At 38.8% G+C, this 24,501-nt stretch overlaps 1 protein-coding gene, 1 non-coding gene and 1 pseudogene across 4 annotated transcripts in view; 2 read left to right on the top strand and 1 right to left on the bottom strand.

The window, feature by feature from the left end:
- Positions 1–19,049, top strand: part of LOC143671124 (uncharacterized) — a 57,580-nt gene extending 38,531 nt beyond the window's left edge. Inside the window, exons 3-8 of one of the 2 annotated variants that reach the window (XM_077146092.1) lie at positions 2,127–2,210; positions 3,940–4,051; positions 9,895–9,926; positions 11,772–11,816; positions 13,174–13,268; positions 17,509–19,049. In XM_077146092.1, coding sequence (XP_077002207.1) covers positions 2,127–2,210; positions 3,940–4,051; positions 9,895–9,926; positions 11,772–11,816; positions 13,174–13,197 — 297 coding nt within the window. In that variant the 3' untranslated portion in view covers positions 13,198–13,268; positions 17,509–19,049. The remainder of the gene's footprint in view (positions 1–2,126; positions 2,211–3,939; positions 4,052–9,894; positions 9,927–11,771; positions 11,817–13,173; positions 13,269–17,508) is intronic. The other variant, XM_077146093.1, reaches the window with a different exon arrangement.
- On the bottom strand, positions 15,781–15,887 carry LOC143672261 (U6 spliceosomal RNA). The gene has a single exon (XR_013169731.1). It is a non-coding gene; the product is annotated as a U6 spliceosomal RNA (small nuclear RNA).
- Positions 17,679–24,501, top strand: part of LOC143671857 (ribonuclease inhibitor-like) — a 29,181-nt pseudogene continuing 22,358 nt past the window's right edge. Inside the window, exons 1-3 of the transcript XR_013169636.1 lie at positions 17,679–17,817; positions 18,492–18,709; positions 19,070–19,167. The product of XR_013169636.1 is annotated as a ribonuclease inhibitor-like (transcript). The remainder of the gene's footprint in view (positions 17,818–18,491; positions 18,710–19,069; positions 19,168–24,501) is intronic.

Here is a 24,501-nt window from a genome sequence, read left to right as displayed (position 1 = left end):
GATGTTTTATATATGTGTGTGTGTGTGTGTATATATATATATATATATATATATATATATATATATATATATAACCTGATATTTAGAGATAAGAACGAAGCTGAACACATTGTGGTTAAAGTAATTCAGAATATAGAGGTAAGGAAAACAGTGTCTCTATTTTAGAACCACACATACTCTTTGAGAACAATGTAAGGAAGGTTTATTTGGTCTGGAATTGAAATTTTCTGTAGTGCATAATCTAATTCAACCTATCTATAAAGCTCATTTGAACAATTGAAACACAGGGAGCACAGAATAAGAAAGAGGTCCTTTAATCCTGTATAGATTATTGTAATGCCTGGATACATCCTAAAGTATATTAAGCAGATAATCAAAAAGTATTGGCAAAGTTCCCTGAGGGATGGGAGAAAAATATGGAACTATTAAACCTTACCATCAGGGAATCCCCTGTTACTGTGTCAAACTTTAGAGACACCCAAATCAATAGGCCGTGCCCTCCATCAGGAGGCTTACTCTTGTGAAGCTTTTATAGGTAATGGAGAAGATGAACTACACCTGCCTAAGAGTTTTTTGTTGCTCAGATGTTGCCTCAGTCTCTCTAAGCCCAACTCTGTAAATGAAATCATTGCCCTCCCCCCTACATGGAACATGACATTCAGGGATGAAAGTCTCACTGGTGACGTGGGAGATGATGCCCAGGCATGAATCCGGACCTGACACCATGGGATCAAGAATTCTGTCCTGACCAAAAGGAGGAAAAGAAGTGTAATTAATAAAGTATCAGTGGCAGAGAGAGTTCAAATAGAGTCGAGAGGTTACTCTGGGGGTTGTTCTTATGTAAGCTTCAGTTAGACCTTGCTACCTATCATAACCTGGTAGCCCCCAACCAGGACCATTCCAGCCAATCCTAAAGAACACCTAGGGCAATATATAAGATTCCACAAGGGTTCCATGCAGTAGAGTAACTTTCCAGAACCCTACAACCTCCAAATGGGTCCCTGGTCCAGATAAGTCCTGAAACCTAGCCCAGCCTCTCCAGAACATCAGATATTTCTATCTCCCTACCCCATATTAGTGACAGACCCTACCAATATGAAAAATTTAGAATCGGCATAGCCTAAACACCCCTAAAGAGAGGGATGGAAAGATCAAAGGGGATGGTGGAGTTATACAGAGAAGATAGGATTTAACAAATGAATATCAATGCTAAATCATTAAATTGACATCTCTTTTGGTCTCCAGTATTTTAGAGCAGCTAGAAGTAAAAACCTAAAATTGTGAAATTATAACCCATGTCAAACTCTGAAATATGTTCTATAACTAATTGTGTGCTGTGCTTTGAAATTCATAGCTTTTTTGTATATTTGTTATTTTTCATAATAAATGAAGGAAAAATAGTTGATTGTGATGATAAAAAAAATATTTAAGCCTTCTAGCCTCCTCTATTCTGGAGCAAATAGAAGGAAAAATCTGAGAGGATCGTACGGTAGCCCATGACAAACTCTCGGATCTGTCCTGTAACTACTTGTTGAATAGTACTTTGATCAGTACTATTCCTGTGCTTCGTATATACATATATTGTACTATACAATAAAAAATTTAAAAAAATAGACACAGAAAGGTGTAGAATCTTGCTCAAAATGTCCATAGGTATATAGTTATAGAAATGGAACTAGGACATATGTCTCCTGACTCTCTAGACAATTTCCCTTGTATCATGGTATTCCAGTTTATGTTCTTAGACTTTTCCCTTTAACAATGATAACAAAAACGTATTGTAGAAGGAAATAGTCATTTTTGCTTACCTTGAGCCCACACATTAGAGGTATACTACCTAAATCCTTTGCTTCCCTTCATAAGCCAGTTCAGAGCCCAAGTGCATTCCCTGTATTTGTACCCCTCAAAAGTTTATAAATATTCTATCCTCTTCTAACTTTTTTTCTCTTCAACCTTTGAACTTTCTTCATGTGATCTCCCTAATTTCACCCTAACAGACTCCTTGGTTATTGGTCCTTCTCTTCCTGAACTCTATAATTCCTTAAGTGAAGAGTCTTTCCTGAGTTACTGTTTTGTTCTGAGATTCTGCTAAGCCTTAAAGTCATAATTTCTGTTTTGGATTACAGTCTTGGTTCTCCAGGATGAACAATCAAAAGAAAAGGAAAGATATGGAACCTGCTTTACCTGGAGTTTATTGTCTGAAGAGAAAGGTGAGTAAACGTGTGAGGTAAAAGAGGAAAGCATCTAGACAACCCTGTTCATTATCTTTCCCTACTTCTCATAGCCTTTAGGACTCTTCTGCATCTTTTATATTTTATGATGTGTATGTGTGTGTATATATTGCAATGGGTGCAGTTTTTACACGTTAATAATGTTCTGAAACTGTCTCTAAAATTACTGTATTATTAAAAATGGAGAAAAAGAAAGACCAAAAGAAGAGGCAAATGTGGTTTCTGCTGTTTAACATATTCCCCAAAGCATTTACAACTGTAAAAGACCTTAAGTCTATGTTGCTACCACAACTTTTCGTGGAAATAGAACAAAAGAGCAAAGAGCAAAGATTGCTGCATCCTTCCCCTTGTGGCTGGTTCTTGAACCGTAAGGAATGTTTAAATGCAGGAAATAAGAGTGGTTATCCTCAACAGACTACTCAGTTGCCTACCCAATTCTAATATCTGCCTCTCCAGACCCTCCTTTTTCCCATCCACTTGTTTAGTTGCACCCAACCCAACCTTCTTCCAACAATTAGTCTCACTCTTGCTTTTTTTTAATTAGAGAAGTTGTGGCTTTACAGAACAATCATGAATAAAATACAGGATTCCTGTATAATACCCTATCACTAACAGCTTGCATTGGTGTGAAACATTTGTTACAATTGATGATAGCACATTTTAATAATTATACTATTAATTAAAGCCCAGGGTTTAACTTAGGGTTCAGTGTTTGTGTAGTATAGTTCCATGGTCTTTTAAGAAATTTTTATTCTGTTACCATATATATAACCTAACATTTCACCTTTTAATCATAGTCAGATATATATTTCAGGGCTGTTAATTGCCTTCATGCTGATGTGCTACTTTCACCAGCATCCATTACCAAAATTTTCTATCGTTCCAAATAGGAACCCTGTACATGTTAAGCCTTAACTTCCCATTCCCTATCCCCACCCCATCTCCTGGTAACCTATACTCTAAATTCTACTCTGTGAGTTTGCTAATTCTAATTGTTTGAAAACAGTGAGATCATACAATATTTGTACTTTTGTGCCTGGTTTATTTCACTCAACATGGTGTCTTCAAGGTTCATCCATGTTGTTGCATGTATCAGGACTTCATTCATTTTTACAGCTGAATAATATTCCAATCTTATGTGTATACCACATTTTGTTTATTCACTCATCTATTGATGGGCAGTTGAGTTGCTTCCATTTTTTTGGAATTGTGAATATTGCCACTATGAACAATATTGTGCAAATATCTGTTCAGGTCCCTGCATTTAATTCTTTGGGGCATATACCTAGTAGTGGGATTGCCAGGTCATATGGTAATTCTATACTGAGCTTTCTGAGGACCCTCCAGACTGTGTTCCACAGGGGCTGTGCCATTTTACATTGCCGCAAGCAATGAGTGAGTGCTCCTGTTTCTCTGCATCCTCTCCAACACTTTCCATTTTTTGATAGCAGCCATTCTAATGGGTATGAAACGGTATTTCATTATGGTTCTGATTTATATTTCCCTGGTGACTAATGATGTTGAGCATCTTTTCATGTGCTTTCCAGCTATTTGTATGTCTTCTTTAGAGAGATGTCTGTTCACGACTTTTGCCTGTTTTTAAAATTAGTTTCTTTGTCTTTTTGTGGTTAAGTGTTTTAGTTTGCTATAGCTGCCAGAATGTAATATACCAGAAATGGAATGACTTTTATCAGGGGGATTTATTAAGTTACAAGTTTACCCTTCTGAAGACAAAAGTGTCCAAAATAAGGCATCCAGAGGAATATACTTTGACTCAAGAAAGGATGATGGCATCTGGAACATTTCTGTCACCTGGGGAGGTAGGTGGCTTGTGTCTGCTGGTTCTTTGGCTTCTAGTTTCAAACAGCTTCTCAGGGGGCATTTTCTTTCTGCATCTCCAAGTCTCTGTTTTGACACTCATTCAGCTTCTCTGGGGCAAAACTCTTGGTTCTGGTTTGCTTAGCATCTCATGGGAAGGCACATGGCAGCATCTACTGGTCTCCTCTCCTGGCGTTTGGTTTCAAGTGGCTCTTGCAGATCCTTCTGGCATTTTTCTTTAGTTCTTTTCCAAAATGACTTCCCTTTTAAAGGACTTAACTAATCAAGACCCATCTTGAATAGGCAGAGTTAAATCTCCATCTAATCAAAAGGCCACACCCACAATTGAGTGGGTCAGTCTCCATGGAAACAATGTAATCAAAGGTTCCACCCTAAACAATAGGTCTGGCCCACAAGATTCAATCAGGATTGAGAAAAAATGACTTTTCTAGGGTAAATAATAGTTTCAAATAAGCACATTTAGTTGAAGGATTTTTTTTAATGTATTCTAGATATTAATCCTTTATTAGATAAGTAGTTTCCAAATATTTTCTCCCATTTTGAGCCTTGTTGTTTTGCTTTCATGTTAAGTCCTTTGAGGAACAAAAGTTTTTAATTTTGATGAGGTCCCGTATATCTATATTTTATTTTTTCTTTGTGCTTTGGGTGTAAAGTCTTAAGAAACTATTACCTAAAACAAGGTACTAAAGATGCTTCCCTCTATTTTCTTACAGGAGTTTGATAGTTCTAATTCTTATATTAAGGTCTTTGATCCAGTATGAGTTGATTTTATATATGGTATGAGGAAGAGGTCCTCCCTTTTTTTTTGCAAATAGAGATCCAGATTTCTCAACACTGTTTCTTAAGGAGAATAATCTTTCTCAGTTGAGTGGTCTTTGCCCCCTTGTAAAAAATATCTATTGAATATGATAATGCTGTGAGACATTGATTGTGTACTTTGGATGGATTATTTGGTGTGTGAATACATCTCAATAAAATTGCATTAAAATTCAATTGGGGGTGGAGTGGTAGCATGCTCGCCTTCCATGCAGGAGACCCAGGTTCGATTCCTGGACCATGCACCCCCCCCCCACAAAAAAAACCAATTCAGTTGGGAATGGCAAGATGGTGGCATAGAGAGGTGTGGAATTTAATTAGACCTCTAGAGAAGCTAGTAAATAGCCAGGAACTATTTGGAACAACTGTTGGGGGGATAGGATGTCCATGACCAGATATATATTTTACACCTGTCTGGAATGGGTGGAAGGGCCACAATTGTGGCATAGAACTGTAAGTAAACACCCCCAAACTCCCCAGGATAGTGCCCCCCCCCCCCCCGGTATGGCAGGCTCAATCAGACACACTTCCTTGTGGTAAAACAAAAAAAGTAATACCTGCTGGGAGCAAGGGTGGGCAGCTCAGTCAAGCTCCACCTACAGTTTTAATTAACAAATGTGGAGTGCTGAATACAAGCTCCAAGCACAGATAAACCCAGTGCAAGCAGGAAAGGAACACTGAAGTCTATCCCAGTGGAGAAAAAGTGGGGCTGATGAATCCCCCTCACCTGAGACTTTTGGAGTTGGCCAAGCTCAGAATACTGGAAAGACTGTGTCCCAAGAAAAAGTCACACTGAGCCGGCTACACACTCTGGCTCTTGACAGGCAAAACTTGGGGACCAGGAACTAGCTCTGAAAAGGGATTTCTCTTTTTTCTTTTTCTTAATTTTTTTCCTTTTTAAAAATTATTCTAATTAGTTCATTTGGGAAAGCCATAGGCATTTTCAATTGTCAGCCCTGACCCAGGCAAGGGCAGAGTTAAGATAGGTCTGAAATACAAAGTAAGGAGTCAAGTGGAGAAGATAATTCCCCAAAGGGCTTATCTTCCCCAAGAAAAGGGGGGTGGGACCAAGCTCAGGTAGTGGCCCTCAATCAAGAATTCAGACCCCAGGAGCTAAGCCCTCAGCAATGACTTCTACCTCAGCTTGTGTCTCCACCATGTGCCAGGCATGTAAAGGGTCTGCTGAGAATTAAAGGCACCACACCACTTTATGCTGATGGAGAGCACAGGCTAACAAGCACCACCTGCTGGGAAGGATAGGAAAAACACAGAGTTTAGAGGCTTCACAGGAATCTGTCTTCCTAAAGCTCAGGGAAACTTGATACTGACTACATCCTCCTCCTGAGACCTGGGCCTGTCTTATCTGGGAAAATCTTACTGGAGTTGATCATATCTGGTGAGATCTTCCTCAAAAAAAACTTTAAAAGTTCCATTTAGGCAGGACAAGAACCAGAAGAACAAGAGCTGAAAATTTTTTATCAGTTAATAGGAGCTATGCCAGAGATCTAGAATAAATTAAACTTAATGCCAAAGGACAGATAGAGAAAAACCAACAAGAAAACACTAGTAAAAAAGTGTAAACAACCTCCAGAGTAAACTGTTCAAGAAAATTAGATGTATGGACACCAATAAAATATGATGAGTGCTGCTAAGAAAAACGAATATATGGCCCAGTCAGAGGAACAAACATTTCAAATAAGATATGAGTTGAAATAACTAATTAATGCTCAAACAAGCATGGTAAATCAATTAAAAAAATAAAACCAATGAGTTGAGGGAAGATATGGCAAAAGATTTGAAGGATGGAAAGAAGACGTTGGAAGACCATAAAGAAAAACCTGAATATGGTAAAAACATGTCTTTTTTAGGGTCCAGAGGGTGGAATGTGCTGTTTTGAAAGGATGTATGTCCCCTAGAAAAGCCATGCTTTAATCCTGATCCCATTTTGAAAAGGCAGCTGTTTCTTCTAATCTGTATTCAGTACTGCGTGTTTGAAACTTTAATTAGATCATCTCCCTGGAGATGTGACTCAATCAAGAGTGGTTGTTAAACTGGATTAGGTGGAGACATATCTCCGCCCATTCGGGTGGGTCTTGATTAGTTTACTGGATTCGTATAAAAGAGGAAACATTTTGGAGAAAGCTGGAGATTCTGAGAAAGCAGAGAATGACATAGCCACAAGAAGCAGAGAGTTCACCAGCCAGCGACCTTTGGAGATGAAGAAAGAAAATGCCTCCCGGGGAGCTTCATGAAACAGGAAGCCAGTAGAGGAAGCTAGCAGATGACACAATGTTTGTCACATGCCTTTCCAGATGAGAGAGAAACCCTGACTGTGTTTGCCATGTGCCTTCTCACTTGGGAGAGAAACCCTGAACTTCATCGGCCTTCTTTGAACCAAGGTATCTTTCCCTGGATGCCTTAAATTGTACATTTCTATAGACTTGTTTTAATTGGAACATTTTCTCGGTCTTAGAACTGTAAACTTGCACTTATTAAATTCCCCTTTTTAAAAGCTGTTCCATTTCTGGTATATTGCATTCTGGTAGCTAACAAACTATAACATACATTTACATTTAGTCATAATGTATACAGGACTTTCTCCTGCCATTTTTAAATTTAGACTTTGTAAACCTTATATCTTTCTTTTTCCTCAGTTCAATTAAAGCCTACCCTTTTTAACATTTTTATTTTGAAATATGACATATATACAAAAAAGTAATAAATTTCAAAGTATGTTATAACACGTAGTTAGAGAACAGACTTCAAAGTTTGGTATGGATTACAGTTCCACAATTTCAGGTTTTTCCTTATAGCTGCTCCAAGATACTGGAGACCAAAAGAAATATCAATATAATGATTTAGCAGTCATATTGATTGGTTAAGTCCTATATTCTCTGTTGTAACTCCTCCTTCTCTTTTGATCTTTCTCCCAATCTTCAGAGATATTGGGAATATGCACATTCTAACTTTTTCCATGTTAAAAAGGGATGTCAACACTATGGGGTCAGGGGATGGAACTAGTTGATGTTCTGGAGAGGCTGTCCCCTCTGGATTTCAGGACTTCTCTGGTATAGGAACCCATCTGGAGGTTTTAGTATTCTGAAAAGAAAACTCAGTGCATGAAACTTGTGTAGAATCAAAGATGTAGCCCTAGGTCTTCTTTAGGGTTAACAGGAATAGTATTGTTTGGGGGTTGGCAAACTGTGGCAATTAGCAATATCTAGCTGAAGTTTGCATAAGAGTAGGCTCCAGGACAGCCTCTCAACTATTTTAACTCTCTCAGCCACTGATAACCTTATTTTGTAACATTTCTTTTCCACCTTTTGGTCAGGATGGCATTGTCAATCCCACAGTGCTAGGGCCAGACTCATCCCTGAGAGTCATCTCCCATGCTGCCAGGGAGGCTTTCATCCTTGGACATCATGTCCCATGTAGGGGAGAGGGCAATGATTTTCCCTGCAGACTTGGGCTTAGAGAGAGAGGCCACATCTGAGAAAAACAAAAGAGGCTTTCTGGAAGTAACTCTTAGGTGTAATTATAGGTAGGCATAGCTTCTGTGCTACAAAAATAAGTTTCATAAGAGCAAGCCCCAGGATCAAAGACTTGGCCTCTTAACTTAGGAGTCCCTAATATTTGAGAGCATATCAGGAGTTTTCCAGGTAGGAAAGTTCAATAGTTCCATACTTTTTCTCCTGTCCCTCCCTCAAGAGACTTTGCCAATACTTTTAAATTATTTATCCAACATATTCTGGAATGTATCCAGGTATTACATTAAGCTATATAGAATTGCAAGCCCTTGTTCCCATTCTGGACTCCATGAGTTTGGTTTAATTAAATGATCTATCCAGACAGGTTGAGTTAGATTCTGTGCTACAGAAAACTTAGGTTTGGGACAAAATAAACCTCTCTTCCTTTGGTCTCATCCAATAAGTGAAGTTCTAAAATACAGACAGTATTATCTTTTGCCCTAAATTCTGATTCACCTTAGTCCCAACCAAATCAGGTTCATTCTTATCTCTAGGTCTGAGTCTTAGGTGTCACACAGGTACCCAAAGCTCCAGGGAAATATTAGGTTATACTTATATAGTACACAATCTCAGGATCTAGAAGTAACACAACTCTGGACTAAATGTGATGCTGTAAGTGCTTACAATTTAGGCCCCAATTTTCTTATAAGTATTTTCTAAAAGAGACCATACAGTATTTGATTTTTTTGTTTCTGGCTTATTTTGTACAACACAATGTCCCCAAGGTTAATTTACCTCATTGCATGCCTCACGACTTGGTTTCTTTCTGTAGCCACACAATATTCTATCCCATGTATACACCACAGTTCACCCTTCTGCTTCTCAGTCAATGTACCTTCGGTTACCTCCATCCATTGGGCATCATGGATGATGTCCAAAATAAACAGTCCATGTCTCATAGTATCCTCACTTAGTTGTACAATCATCAGCACTCTCGATTTTAGACAATTTTCATTGCTCCAAAGAGAAAGTAACAAAAAATAAACACACCTTCACCAAATAGAAAATCTAAACCTCCCCTTAACACTTGTCCCTCTCCCCGCTATTATTTACCCCTGGTATTGCTGTGATACTGTTGATGCGTGTGTATGTGTATGTGTGTGTGTGTATATATATATATATATATATGCAATAAATTTCAAAGCACACTGTTAGTTTCACTTTTAATGTTTCTTTCTATTTCTCAGTCTGACTCATTTCAAAACCTTGTTTTCAAATTCCCTAATTCTTTCTTCTGCCAGCTCCAGTCTGCTCTTGAAATCCTCCTGGGAATTCTTCATTTCAGTTATTGTGGTCTTCAACTCCAGTAGCTCTGCTTGGTTCCTTTTGAAAATTTCTATTCTTTCTTAGACTCTTATGTTGTTCATTAATTGTTTTCCTGATATTCTTTAGTTCTTTCTCTGTACTTTCCTTCATCTCCTTGAGCATTTTTAAAAATTAATTAATTAATTAATTTTATTTTTATTTTTTTGCATGGGCAGGTGCCAGGTATCGAACCCGGGTCTCCGGCATGGTAGGTGAGAATTCTGCCATTAAGCCCATCGCTCCTCCCTTCTTGAGCATTGTTAAGATCATTTTTAAAAGGCTTTTTTTGATATATGCACATTTTCTTCTTCATTGGTGTTTTCTATATTTTTATCCTCTTCCTTTAGATGGACCACATTACCTCTTCTTTTTTTTTTGTCTTGTACTTTTTTGTTGCACATTGTATTTTTTAGTATTTTAAAATGTTAACTCTGGGATTTACTCCCTGAGATGTCTGTTTTGTGGTTTTGTAACCAGCTGGTGATAAGATATATTTTCTTGAGCTTTCCCCCACTATCAGTAAGGTCTGCCGAAGGTGCATGCAGTTTGCAGGGTTTTCCCCTTTCTTTCTGGACCTCTGTCTTGTCGTGGGCTTTTGCTTACTGGTTGTGTCAGAGTTTCCCTGTATACAGGAGTTTGGTTGTTCCCTCTGTTTCCCAGGAGACAGACCTCTCTTCCTTGGGCATTTGATGCCACCAGGCCTTTGTTCCAGACTGTGTGCTTCTATAGTTTTTATATTCCTTTCATTGTCCCACGATGCTTTTTCCTGGAGGGATAATTCTGGGAAGAGGGTCATTCCAGAAAGGAATTTTCCAAGTTAGTCTTTCCCAGCCAAAATAGGGCCAGAGACCCAATGAAGGGGGCACAGAACACCTCCATAGTGGCCCAGGAGGGTATCAGGAAGGGCTCCAAAAGTTTCTCCGATAGTGTCCCTGAGCTGAGCTTTTCTGGCTTCCCCAACAAATGCAGCCCTCCAGCTAACTGGCCCCCAGAGCCCTGAAGTGAGGGTTGAAACAATGGCTGTTGTGCCTTTGTTCACGGCATGTTGAAATGGTAGCTGCCCTTAGAGGTGGGAACCAGAGATCTGAATTTGGTAATCAAACGCTGTGATCAGTGATCAGCCACACACACCCCTTTTCTTTAGGGAAGAGTATTTTTATGTCCCTTTCTGTCCCAGCAGCGAGCCCGGGACTGCTGTGAAATGTGGGCATGGGTGCCAGTAGCCATTGCACAGAGAGAGAAATTTACAGTTCTTTATAATTGTTTACCATAGTTTATCTGCCTCTTCCTCTTGCTCTTCCCCCGATGCTGAACAATGTTCTTCTGGCCTCTGAATTTTCAAAGTAGTTGTTTCAGACAGTTCCTGCCTGTTTAATAGTTGTTTTGGTGGGAAGACTGAGTCCTATAACTCCCTACTCCACCATCTTCCCCAGAAACCTCTCATTCTTTGCTGTTAAAGGTGTGCCAGTAGGAAAAAGCTGTAGGAATATCGTGTTATGTGTGCATAAGTGCTGCTCATGTATTTCTATCTACCTGTATGTGTAAGCATTGAAACTGAGGGTGTGTGTATATCTATATTTGAATGTAGGTTGTTATATATACCTGATGAAATGAATATTCAGCAATGCCTGATTCTTTCCCTTTAATAAATTAGACTCAGCAGAAGCTTTAATATTAGCTTAATATTCAATGGAAAGCAAAATGCCAGAAGACAATCACTTCAAATAATGTATGCACTTTTAAGTTCATACCTAAAATTTTCTTTATTGACCATATAAATTAAAATGTTCACACCCTAAATATGTGGGGTCAGGGAGTTCTTATGTTTCATTTTATGTTAGACATTAGCTGTAAAATACCTTTGTGGGTAAGTTAGAATGGGTGTCAGTGATGTGTCTTAATTTCTTCCTTGTTTTTTGCTTGTTTGTTTGTTTGTTTAGGGGAACAGCATGAATGTCTCTGTAACAGTGTGACAAAACTTCTGTCTATTTCCTATTTCTATGTGAAGGTGTATTTTGTGCTATTCTTAACTACAGCTCTTTTCCTCCCACAGTCGCTTCAAATTCTCTGGCTTCATTTTCACAGAAGGAGCTTGCAGGTAGATACCTTTTTGTTTTATCCCCTTTTTCTGTTTTGGAAATAGTGTTTCCCATGAATCCAACTGCTTATCCCTACTCCAATTGCGTTTCCTCCCCATGTCCATTGGGGCAATAATCATTGATTTTTTGGGCAATATCAATAAAGCCCAAAACTGTCCTAAAAAATAGGACTTCATAGCACCATCAGGATATTTGAATGCTGGGTGGACCGATGGTGATGGTGGTCAAGCCTCCAGATATAGAACTTCATGATCTTAATACACAAGTCTGCTTCTGGAATGATTTAGTGGGCCAAATCAGACCAGTGACCTGTTTTGTAAATTAGGTTTTACTGAAACACAGCCAGGTCCACTCACTAACATATTGGTTATGATTGCTTTTGTGCTATGGTGGCAGAGTTGAGTGATTGCAACAGAGACCAAATGGCTTCGAAAGTCTAAACTGTTTACAAACTTTCCTGACCCTGATCTAGATCAGCATTTCTACAGCTGAATTTTACAGAAAGCATCTTTCTAGCAGTTAGTAATTGTACTTTTAGAAAAGGGTTCTGTAGTCATTTAAGACCAGAAAATGCTAGATTAAACAAAGTTAAATGGCTTATTTTGCTGTAGGACATCGCTGAGCCTTTCATATGCTAACACGCATTGAGGAACTCTCAAAGGGGATAGAGTGTGCATTCCCCTAACTTATTTAACCACAGAACACATTTCTCACTGCTCTCCTATTTATATCGTGCAGAATAAAGTACACTGTTTGGGACTAGAAACACTTACTTGGGAAATGTTGGCTTAGACATTCACTTAACAGAAGATTTAAGCTTGTGTTAAATTTATTCTGGTTGCAGAAGGAGAAAAACTATTTAATATCATGTTTAAGCACATAGATAGATCATGGCTTCAGACAAACCTGAGTCTAAATAACAGCTCTGCCACTTACTAGCTGTCAAATCATGACAAATAACCTAATGCTATGAACAGAACCGGCTATATAATTTGCAGGATACAGTGCAGAATGAAAATGTGTGACTGTTCACAAATTATTAAGAATTTCAGGACAACCACAGCAAAGCATTAAACCAAACATGGAGCCATTCTGAGCATGGGGGATCTATGTGACTGCACAGATAGATCCACAGCTGGATCTATCTGTGGCACTGGTTATATGCTTCAGTTCCTTCGACTACAAACTGTGGATAATATGTACTTCATGAGTGTGGGAATTAATTCAGATAATGTATGCAAAGGGCCTAATATAGTATCTGCCACAGAGCAGGCAGTAACAAATATCTTGCTTTTAATTAAAAAAACATTTATAGTCATAATCAACAAATATACGTTGAGTGCTTTCTATGTGCAGGCACCATGCTGGATATTCAAGTAACTATGTTGAAGAAGGCAGATGAAGTCCCTGTATTCATGCAGACTATACTGGACAAAACAGACAATGAAGAAGTAAGCAAGCAAACAAGACAGTTATAAATTGTGATAAGTACTGTGAAGGGAAAAATAGGGAGCTAGGATGGGGAATAGTAGAGAGGATATGCTTTAAATTGGGTGGTCAGGCAAGTGGTCTTCTACGGAGTCATGTTTATGTTGAGATCTGAAGGCTGAGAATGAGCTATCAGTGAGAACAATAAGAGGAAGAGTGTTCTAGGCAGAGAGCGTAGCTAGTACAAAGGCCCTGAAGTAGGAAAGAATGTGAGGTTTCTGAGAAACTCTAAGTAGGCCAGTATGGTTTTAGTGTAGGGAGTGAAGAGGAGAGTTATAAGAAATGAGGCTGGTGAGTTAGGTAGGGTCCAGGTCATTTAACACCTTCCATGATAAGATAAGGATATTGGATTTTATACCAAGTGCAGTAGAAAGCTCTTGAAGAGATTTGGGCAGAGCATTGATATGAACCAATTGATTTTTTTTACTTTTATTTTGAAAAACTTTCAAACTTACAGGACAATTGTAAAATAATACAAACACCATATAAAGAACTCTAACATACCCTTTCCCCCTACCCCGATACCCAGATCCACCAATTTTAACATATTGCCAAATTGGCCATATCAATCTATCTATCCAACTATTTGTCTATCCATCTATCTACGTGTATCTATCTATCGCTATCTTTCAACCCATTTTCTGAACACTTGAGTGTAATTTGTGTACTTTACTCTCCCTGAACACTTAATGCTGCTGTGTATATTTCCTAAGAACAAGAATATTCATGTATGTAACCACTTTAAGTGCATTTATCTAGTTCAAGAAATTAAACGTTGATATGAATTTTACAGTCTTTATGAATTTACAGAAAAAATTCCAATTTTTTCATATGTCCCAATATTGTTCTTTTGAGCCTCTTCTCAACTCCTTTTATAGATCTCATCAAGGACCCCATATTGCATTTACTTTTCATCATCTCTTTAGTTGCTCTTTTTTTTATCGTGGGGACATATATACAACATAAACTCTCCCAACTCAACGACTCCCAAGCATACCATTCAGCAGGATTAATCACATTCACACTGTTGCATCACCCTTATCAACTTCTACTACTAAAACTTTTCCATCTCCCCAAACAGAAAGCCTATACCCACTATGCATTAAATCCCTATTCCCCTGTTCTCAGCCCTTGGCAGCCTGTACTCTAATTTCTGTGTCTATGAACTTACATTTTCTGTGATATTTTCTTTGTAGTTACCATCGGGCTTAAATTTGACATCCTAAATTATAACAATCTCGTTTGCTTTGACACCAACTTAACTACAATGGTATACACAAACTATGTCCTATATCCTTCCACCCCCCCCACCTGTATATAGATCTTGCAACAAATTACATGTTTAGGAGTCCCAAACCACTGATTTATCATTACATTTTATGCATTTGCCTTTTAGATCCTGTAGGAAGTAAAAAGTGGAGTTATACACCAAGAATACACTGGCTTTATAATTACCCATGTTATTACCCTCATTGGTGGTCTTCAATCTATTGTGTAGTGTCCTTTCCTTTCAACCTGCAGAATTCTCTACCATCTCTTTTTGATCTAAGGTTGATAAACTCCCTCAGTTTTCGTTTCTCTGGGAATGCGTTAATCTCTCCCTTATTTATTATTATTATTATTTTTTTTAGAGTAAGCAGGAAGAAAATGTATTGAGAACACATGTGAGAGGACATGCGGGCACGCTCACAAAACAGATATGAGAAAGGCGAGAGGCCTGTCCCTCATTTTTGAAGGACACTTGCCAGATAAACAATTCTTGGTAGCCAATTTTTTCCCTCTAGCATACTTCAGTATATCATCTCACTGCCTTCTCATCTCCACGGTTTCCTGTGAGAAATCAACATTTAATCTTACTGAAGCTTCCTTGTGTATCATATTGCTTCTCTCTTGTGGCTTTCAGAATTCTCTCTTTATCTTTGGCATTCAGTAGTTTGTTTTTAATATGTAGCAGATGGGTCCATTTGGATTTACCCTGACTGGAGTTCGTTAAGCATCTTGGATGTATATGTTCTTGTTTTTCATTAAATTGGGGAAGTTTTCAGCCATTATTTTTTTAAATGTTCTCTCTTCTCCTTTCTTTCTTTCTTCTCCTTCTGGGACTCCCATAATGAGTATATTGGTATGCTTTTTTGTGTCCCACAGGTTCTTCAGACTCTATTCACATTTTTTTTCTGCTCACTTTTCTATATTCTTTAATCGTCCTGCTCCTCATGCTCAATGATTTCAATTGTCTTATCTCTAAGTGCATCGATGTTTTTTCTTCCGGATCCAATGTGCTGCTGAATTCCTCTAGGGAATTTTTAATTTTTGTTACTGTGGTCTTCAGCTCTGTTTGGTTCTTTTTCCTAATTTCCACATCTCTATTGATAGTGTCTTTGTGTTCATCTGTTGTTTTCCTAATCTCCTTTAGTTCTTTGCCTATGTTTTCCTTTAGCTCTTTAAACATACTTCATGAGCATTTGTTTTTCTTTTTAAAATATGGAACGCTTCATAAATTTGCATGTTATCCTTGTGCAGGGTCCATGCTAATTTTTTCTGTATCGTTCCAATTTTAGTATATGTGCTGCTGAAGCGAGCACTAGGAATATTTTTTAAAAGTCTTCATCTGGTATGTCCCAGTTCCAGTTCTCCTCATTGGTGGTTTCATATTCTATTGTGTGTGTGTGTGTGTGTGTGTGTGTGTGTGTGAATTCTTTTTTTATTGATATATATTATATATTCACATACCATGTAATCACCCAAAGTTCACAATCAATGGTTCATAATATCATCATATAGCTATGCATTTATCATCACAATTGACTTTTTTTCTCTTTTTCAAATTCAAATTTAATTTTTTCCTTTGCTTGGATATCTTATTTCTTTGTATGTTTTATACTCCTTTGTTGAAACCTGGATCTTTAGATATTTTAATGTGTTATTGCTGCAATTTAGACTCTGAGGCATCTGTCCCTTATGCTTGCATGCAGCTAGTGTTATGACAGAGATTTCCTTGAATGCAAAGATCTAACAAGAAAAAAGAAGGAAAACACTTTTTGCCATCTTCACAGATCTCCTTCAGAGATTATCCATGCAGTGGGTTTACAGAATTGCCTGAGGCCAAAGCATAGGGACCTGCCTGATTTTCTGCACATATGTCTTGTCTTAGGCATGCATATGTGGCTCTAGGAATTTCCCCATTTACATGGATATGAATGTCCCCTCTTCCAAGTGAAAGTTTCCTCATGGTGTGTATATCTTACAACCAGCAATCTCTTACCTAAGCAACCACAACTTGATTGCTCTCCTATAGCATTCTGTAGGAGTGCTCTGTGAGCTGACTCGTCATGCAGGACAAGTTCAGGGATGGTGCCTGCAGTGAGTGTCCTAGTTCAATCCACCAAAAATTGAGCTAGACATCTGTGCTCCCAGTATATACACAAGTAACTCTCCTCCCACTGGAACCAGAACCAGGGATCCACACTGGGAGCATGGGCAGGCTCCACACTGAGCCAGTGAGGGGTGAGGGAGGGGCCGGCAGGATACCACAATATCCCACTTCTTTTTAAGTTGCCTTTTACTTGATTCAGCATTCACCCTGTTACTTCAATCCTTTAACTGTTTTCTGGAGTTTTAAGAAAGCTGTTTCTGTCAGTTCTTACTGGTTATTCAAAGCTTCTGTGGGGTTATGGAGCCCTGAAGCTTCTCACTCCACCACCTTGGTTGGGGCCCCAATTGATAGTTTTCAAGGATCCCATTGATTACTGTGTGGGGAGGAGCCATTATATGGGCAAGAGAAAAAGAATAAGAGACTGTTTCAGCAGTCCAAGAGAGTTAAAAGGGCCTTGGATTTGAGTGATATTTGAGAACATAGTGATGAATAGATGGATGTGAGGTTATTTTAGAGGTGCAAATGATAGGTTTTGCTAATTGACTAGAAGTGGAGGATTGAAGGAAAAGAGAAATAATGACTCCCAACACTTTTTCCAGCAAGTTGAGTAGCACTATTTAACTGAGATGAGATGTCTAAGGAGTGTTTTTTTGGGGGGGTTGGGGGGGGTATGGGCTTTGAAATCAAGAGTCCAGGCTTAGACATGTGAAGTTTAAGGAACCTGTGAGACATCCAGGGCGTTGTTGGTGATAGTGGTGTTAAGTTGTAGTTGTTGTGGATATTATTGTCTAGGATTCTGTGATTACTAATTCTTGATGTCACCTTATTAGATTATCAAGAAGTATTTAGAAAATATCTAAAAGAAAAATACCTAAAAATAGGAGTCAATAAATATTATCATCATGGCAAACATATAGAATCACGACTGCTTCTTGTAAAGGAGCATGACATATCAGAAAAGACGCCTTGCGGAATTCCTCAACAAAATTGTTTTATTGAGATGGAACATGTATTTGATCCTGAGGAAGAGGGCTCCAGCTCATCCCGAACTGTAGTGATTCAAGGATGTGCTGGAATTGGGAAAACAGCTGTGGTGCACAAGTTCGTGTTTGACTGGGCAGCAGAAATGGTTACTCCAGGCAGGTTTGACTATCTCATATACTTAAATTACAGAGAAATAAGCCATATTTCTAAACTTAGTGCTGCTGACTTGATCACTAACACTTTCCAAGATACAAACAGACCAATCTGGGATATTATTCTGGCATATCCAGAGAAGGTTCTGATCATTCTTGATGGATTTCCTGAGTTGTAGTATCCTGTAAGTGACCAGGAAGAGGATCTTAGTGCCAACCCCCAGGAGAAGAAGCCAGTAGAAACTCTCTTGTGCAGTTTTGTGAGGAAAAAACTATTCCTGAATTCTCCCTCCTGACAACTACCAGGCCTACAGCCATGAAGAAGCTACACTCTCTGTTAAAACAACCTATGCAGGCAGAGATCCTATGGTTTACAGATGCTGAAAAGAGAGCTTAATTCTTAAGTCAATTTTCAAGTGCTAATGTAGCAATGAGAGTTTTCTGTAGTCTGCACGAAAGTAAAGACCGTGACATTTTATCTTATCTTTCCATCGTCTCCTGGATGATATGCAGTGTCCTGCAGTCACAAGGAGATGGTGACAATAGTCTTATGAGGTCCCTTCAGACCATGACTGATGTGTACCTGTTCTACTTTTCTAAGTGCCTCAGAACCCTGAAAGGTATCTCAGTGTAGAAGGGACAAAGTGGTCTGTGGGGCCTCTGCTTTTTGGCTGCAGAGAAGCTGCAGAACCAGCGGGTCTTGTTTGAAGTCAGTGACCTTAGAAGACATGGGATAAGAGTGTATGATACCAACTGCGTGTTTCTCAATTACTTTTTGAAAAAAGCTGAAGGACATGTCAATGTCTACACTTTCCTTCACTTCAGTTTCCAGGAGTTCTTGACTGCCATGTTCTGTGCTCTGAAGAATGACAGTAGCTGGATGTTTTTTGATCAAGTGAGGAAAACATGGCAAGAACTATTCCAACAATATGGAAAAGGTTTTTCATCACTAACAAAACAATTCTTATTTGATCTCTTACATAAAGGAAAAGGAAAGGATGTGGAAACTACTTTTGGGAGAAAAGTCTCTCCAGGGCTTCAAGAGGAGTTACTGAAGTGGACTGAAAGAGAAATAAAGGATAAATCTTCTAGGTTACAGATTGAGCCAATGGATTTGTTTCATTGTTTGTATGAAATTCAGGAAGAAGAATATGCATAAAGGATAATTGATGATTTACAGTCAATTATTCTGCTTCAGCCTACCTATACAAAAATGGACGTTCTGACTATGTCATTCTGTGTCAAAAGCAGTTAGAGTCAGCTGTCAGTGTCTCTGAAGTGTCAGCACCTACTTGGATTTGAGGAGGAAGAGCGAGCCTCAGCATTCATGTCAACAGGCGTGACACTTAATCAGTGAGTATATTCATGTCTTTCCTCTACTTTTTTGGCCTTCAGAAACAATGGGCCTTCTTGTTCATTTCATGTATTCAGGCACATAATCATTTATAACATTGTCAATAAATAAAACTAATCATTTCAGTTTTACAGATTTTATGTCAGTCAAGACAGGAAGGATTCTTTGAATATCTATCATGTAATGACCACTGGCCTAGGTAGAAACTGAGGACAAGCTAATATTTTTGAGCACTTACTATATCCCAGGCACTGTGCTAGCCGCTATGAGAGAGAAAGAGAGACAGAGAGAGATAATCTTCATGTTCACTCTGCGAATGTACTTGATATATGAAGTGTTATGTGCATGTAAGGTCATCAAGATTATCATTGAGGGGGGACTTCCGGAGAAGATGGCAGCTTAGTAAGACGCGCGGATCTTAGTTTCTCCTCCAGGACAGCTACTAGGGGAGTAGAAATGATACAGAACAGCTCCCAAAGCCATCACAGAGATAAAAAAGACAGCGTATCCCATCCTGGAACGGCTGGCTGGCTGAGAGAACCCGCTCTGGTGAGATCGCCGAGGGGCGCAGGCTTCACCGGGCGGGGCGGCAAGCGGCCGGAGTCACTCCCTTCCCCCTCCCCGGGCCGGCTGGGAGAATTGGACAGGCAGTCCCCTCAAACCACAGCGGCTGGCGCCCACACCACGCATGGCCCCCCGGACCAACTGAGAGAATTGGATCGGAAATCCCCAGGCCGCGGAGAACGGCGACGGGGGGGGCCCCTTCCAAACCCGTGACTCCCCGGGAACGTGCACTCTCCCGGGCGGGCTGCTGCAGCTGGCGCCCTCCCGGCAAGCTTGGCGCCCCGGGCCGACTAGGAAATTCGGACGGGCGCTTTCCCAAGCTGCGGCAGCCAGCGACCCTCCCCGCGTTCGGACCCTGGGCCGGCTGGCACTCTTCCAAGCTGCTTCGGCTAGCGAATCTCCCAGACGGCGAGAGTTTTCCAAAGTTAAAGGACCCACAGCACCTTTTACTGGTGGGACCCGCAGACAAACTTGTGCCACGAGCGCCACCTACTGGGCAGGATAAGAAAAACAGAACCCAGAGATTTCACAGAAAAATCTTACAACCTTGTTGGGTCCGACACCCAGGGAAATCTGACTAAATGCCCAGACGCCAGCAGCAGAAGATAACTGTCCACGCTCAGAAGATTGAGAATATGGCCTAGTCAAAGGAACAAACCAATAGTTCAAATGAGATGCAAGAGCTGAGACAACTAATGCTGACTATACGAACAGAAATGGAAAACCTCTTCAAAAATGAAATCGATAAATTGAGGGAGGACATGAAGAGGACATGGGCTGAACATAAAGAAGAAATAGAAAAACTGAAAAAACAAATCACAGAACTTATGGAAGTGAAGGATAAAGTAGAAAAGATGGAAAAAACAATGGATACCTACAATGAGAGATTTAAAGAGACAGAAGATAGAATTAGTGATTTGGAGGATGGAACATCTGAATTCGAAAAAGAAACAGAAACTATCGGGAAAAGAATGGAAAAATTTGAACAGGGGATCAGGGAACTCAAGGACAATATGAACCGCACAAATATACGTGTTGTGGGTGTCCCAGAAGGAGAAGAGAAGGGAAAAGGAGGAGAAAAACTAATGGAAGAAATTATCACTGAAAATTTCCCAACTCTTATGAAAGACCTAAAATTACAGATCCAAGAAGTGCCGCCCACCCCAAAGAGAATAGACCCAAATAGGCGTTCTCCAAGACACTTACTAGTTAGAATGTCAGAGGTCAAAGAGAAAGAGAGGATCTTGAAAGCAGCAAGAGAAAAACAATCCATCACATACAAGGGAAACCCAATAAGACTATGTGTAGATTTCTCAGCAGAAACCATGGAAGCTAGAAGACAGTGGGATGATATATTTAAATTACTAAAAGAGAAAAACTGCCAACCAAGACTCCTATATCCAGCAAAATTGTCCTTCAAAAATGAGGGAGAAATTAATATTTTCAGACAAAAAGTCACTGAGAGAATTTGTGACCAAGAGACCAGCTCTGCAAGAAACACTAAAGGGAGCACTAGAGTCAGATACGAAAAGACAGAAGAGAGAGGTATGGAGAAGAGTGTAGAAAGAAGGAAAATCAGATATGATATATATAATACAAAAGGCAAGATGGTAGAGGAAAATATTATCCAAACAGTAATAACACTAAATGTTAATGGACTGAATTCACCAATCAAAAGACATAGACTGGCAGAATGGATTAAAAAACAGGATCCTTCTATATGCTGTCTACAGGAAACACATCTTAGACCCAAAGATAAACATAGGTTGAAAGTGAAAGGTTGGGAAAAGATATTTCATGCAAATAACAACCAGAAAAGAGCAGGAGTAGCTATACTAATATCCAACAAATTAGACTTCAAATGTAAAACAGTTAAAAGAGACAAAGAAGGACACTATCTACTAATAAAAGGAACAATTAAACAAGAAGACATAACAATCATAAATATTTATGCACCGAACCAGAATGTCCCAAAATACGTGAGGATACACTGCAAACACTGAAAAGGGAAATAGACACATATACCATAATAGTTGGAGACTTCAATTCACCACTCTCATCAATGGACAGAACATCTAGACAGAGGATCAATAAAGAAATAGAGAATCTGAATATTACTATAAATGAGCTAGACTTAACAGACACTTATAGGACATTACATCCCACAACAGCAGGATACACCTTTTTCTCAAGTGCTCATGGATCATTCTCAAAGATAGACCATATGCTGGGTCACAAAGCAAGTCTTAACAAATTTAAAAAGATTGAAATCATACACAACACTTTCTCGGATCATAAAGGAATGAAGTTGGAAATCAATAATAGGTGGAGTGCCAGAAAATTCACAAATACGTGGAGGCTCAACAACACACTCTTAAACAATGAGTGGGTCAAGGAAGAAATTGCAAGAGAAATTAGTAAATATCTCAACGTGAATGAAAACAAAAACACAACATATCAAAACCTATGGGACGCAGCAAAGGCAGTGCTAAGAGGGAAATTTAGTGCCCTCAATGCCTATATCAGAAAAGAAGAAAAGGCAAAAATGCAGGAATTAACTGTCCACTTGGAAGAACTGGAGAAAGAACAGCAAACTAACCCCAAAGCAAGCAAAAGGAAAGAAATAACAAAGATTAGAGCAGAAATAAATGAAATTGAAAACATGAAAACAATAGAGAAAATCAATAAGGCCAGAAGTTGGTTCTATGAGAAAATCAATAAGATTGATGGGCCCTTAGCAAGATTGACAAAAAGAAGAAGAGAGAGGATGCAAATAAATAAGATCAGAAATGGAAGAGGAGACATAACTACTGACCTCACAGAAATAAAGGAGGTAATAACAGGATACTATGAACAACTTTACGCTAATAAATACAACAATTTAGATGAAATGGACGGGTTCCTGGAAAGACATGAACAACCAACTTTGACTCAAGAAGACATAGATGACCTCAACAAACCAATCACAAGTAAAGAAATTGAATCAGCCATTCAAAAGCTTCCTAAAAAGAAAAGCCCAGGACCAGACGGCTTCACATGTGAGTTCTATCAAACATCCCAGAAAGAATTAGTACCAACTCTCCTCAAACTCTTCAAAAAAATCGAAGTGGAGTGAAAACTACCTAATTCATTCTGTGAAGCCAACATCACCCTCATACCAAAACCAGGGAAAGATATTACAAAAAAAGAAAACTACAGGCCAATCTCTCTAATGAATATAGATGCAAAAATCCTCAATAAAATTCTAGCAAATCGTATCCAACAACACATTAAAAGAATTATACATCATGACGAAGTAGGATTCATCCCAGGTATGCAAGGATGGTTCAACATAAGAAAACCAATTAATGTAATACACCATATCAACAAATCAAAGCAGAAAAATCACATGATCATCTCAATTGATGCAGAGAAGGCATTTGACAAGATTCGACATCCTTTCCTGTTGAAAACACTTCAAAGGATAGGAATACAAGGGAACTTCCTTAAAATGATAAAGGGAATATATGAAAAACCCACAGCTAATATCATCCTCAATGGGGAAAAATTGAAAACTTTCCCCCTAAGATCAGGAACAAGACAAGGATGTCCACTATCACCACTATTATTCAACATTGTGTTGGAGGTTCTAGCCAGAGCAATTAGACAAGAAAAAGAAATACAAGGCATCAAAATAGGAAAGGAAGAAGTAAAACTATCACTGTTTGCAGACGATATGATACTATACGTCGAAAACCCAGAAAAATCCACAACAAAACTACTAGAGCTAATAAATGAGTACAGCAAAGTAGCAGGTTACAAGATCAACATTCAAAAATCTGTAGCATTTCTATACACTAGCAATGAACAAGCGGAGGGGGAAATCAAGAAACGAATCCCATTTACAATTGCAACTAAAAGAATAAAATACCTAGGAATAAATTTAACTAAAGAGCCAAAAAACCTATATAAAGAAAACTACAAAAAACTGCTAAAAGAAATCACAGAAGACCTAAATAGATGGAAGGGCATACCGTGTTCATGGATTGGAAGACTAAATATAGTTAAGATGTCAATCCTACCTAAATTGATTTACAGATTCAATGCAATACCAATCAAAATCCCAACAACTTATTTTTCAGAAATAGAAAAACCAATAAGCAAATTTATCTGGAAGGGCAGGGTGCCCCGAATTGCTAAAAACATCTTGAGGAAAAAAAACGAAGCTGGAGGTCTTGCACTGCCTGACTTTAAGGCATATTATGAAGCCACAGTGGTCAAAACAGCATGGTATTGGCATAAAGATAGATATATCGACCAATGGAATCGAATAGAGTGCTCAGATATAGACCCTCTCATCTATGGACATTTGATCTTTGATAAGGCAGTCAAGCCAACTCACCTGGGACAGAACAGTCTCTTCAACAAATGGTGCCTAGAGAACTGGATATCCATATGCAAAAGAATGAAAGAAGACCCATATCTCACACCCTACACAAAAGTTAACTCAAAATGGATCAAAGATCTAAACATTAGGTCTAAGACCATAGAACAGTTAGAGGAAAATGTAGGGAGATATCTTATGAATCTTACAATTGGAGGCGGTTTTATGGACCTTACACCTAAAGCAAGAGCACTGAAGAAGGAAATAAATAAATGGGAACTCCTCAAAATTAAACACTTTTGTGCATCAAAGAACTTCATCAAGAAAGTAGAAAGACAGTCTACACAATGGGAATCAATATTTGGAAACGACATATCAGATAAAGGTCTAGTATCCAGAATTTATA

This window comes from Tamandua tetradactyla, chromosome X (genome assembly GCF_023851605.1).
Source record: "Tamandua tetradactyla isolate mTamTet1 chromosome X, mTamTet1.pri, whole genome shotgun sequence".
Lineage (NCBI taxonomy): Eukaryota > Metazoa > Chordata > Mammalia > Pilosa > Myrmecophagidae > Tamandua > Tamandua tetradactyla.
This window is presented reverse-complemented; position numbering and strand designations above follow the sequence as displayed.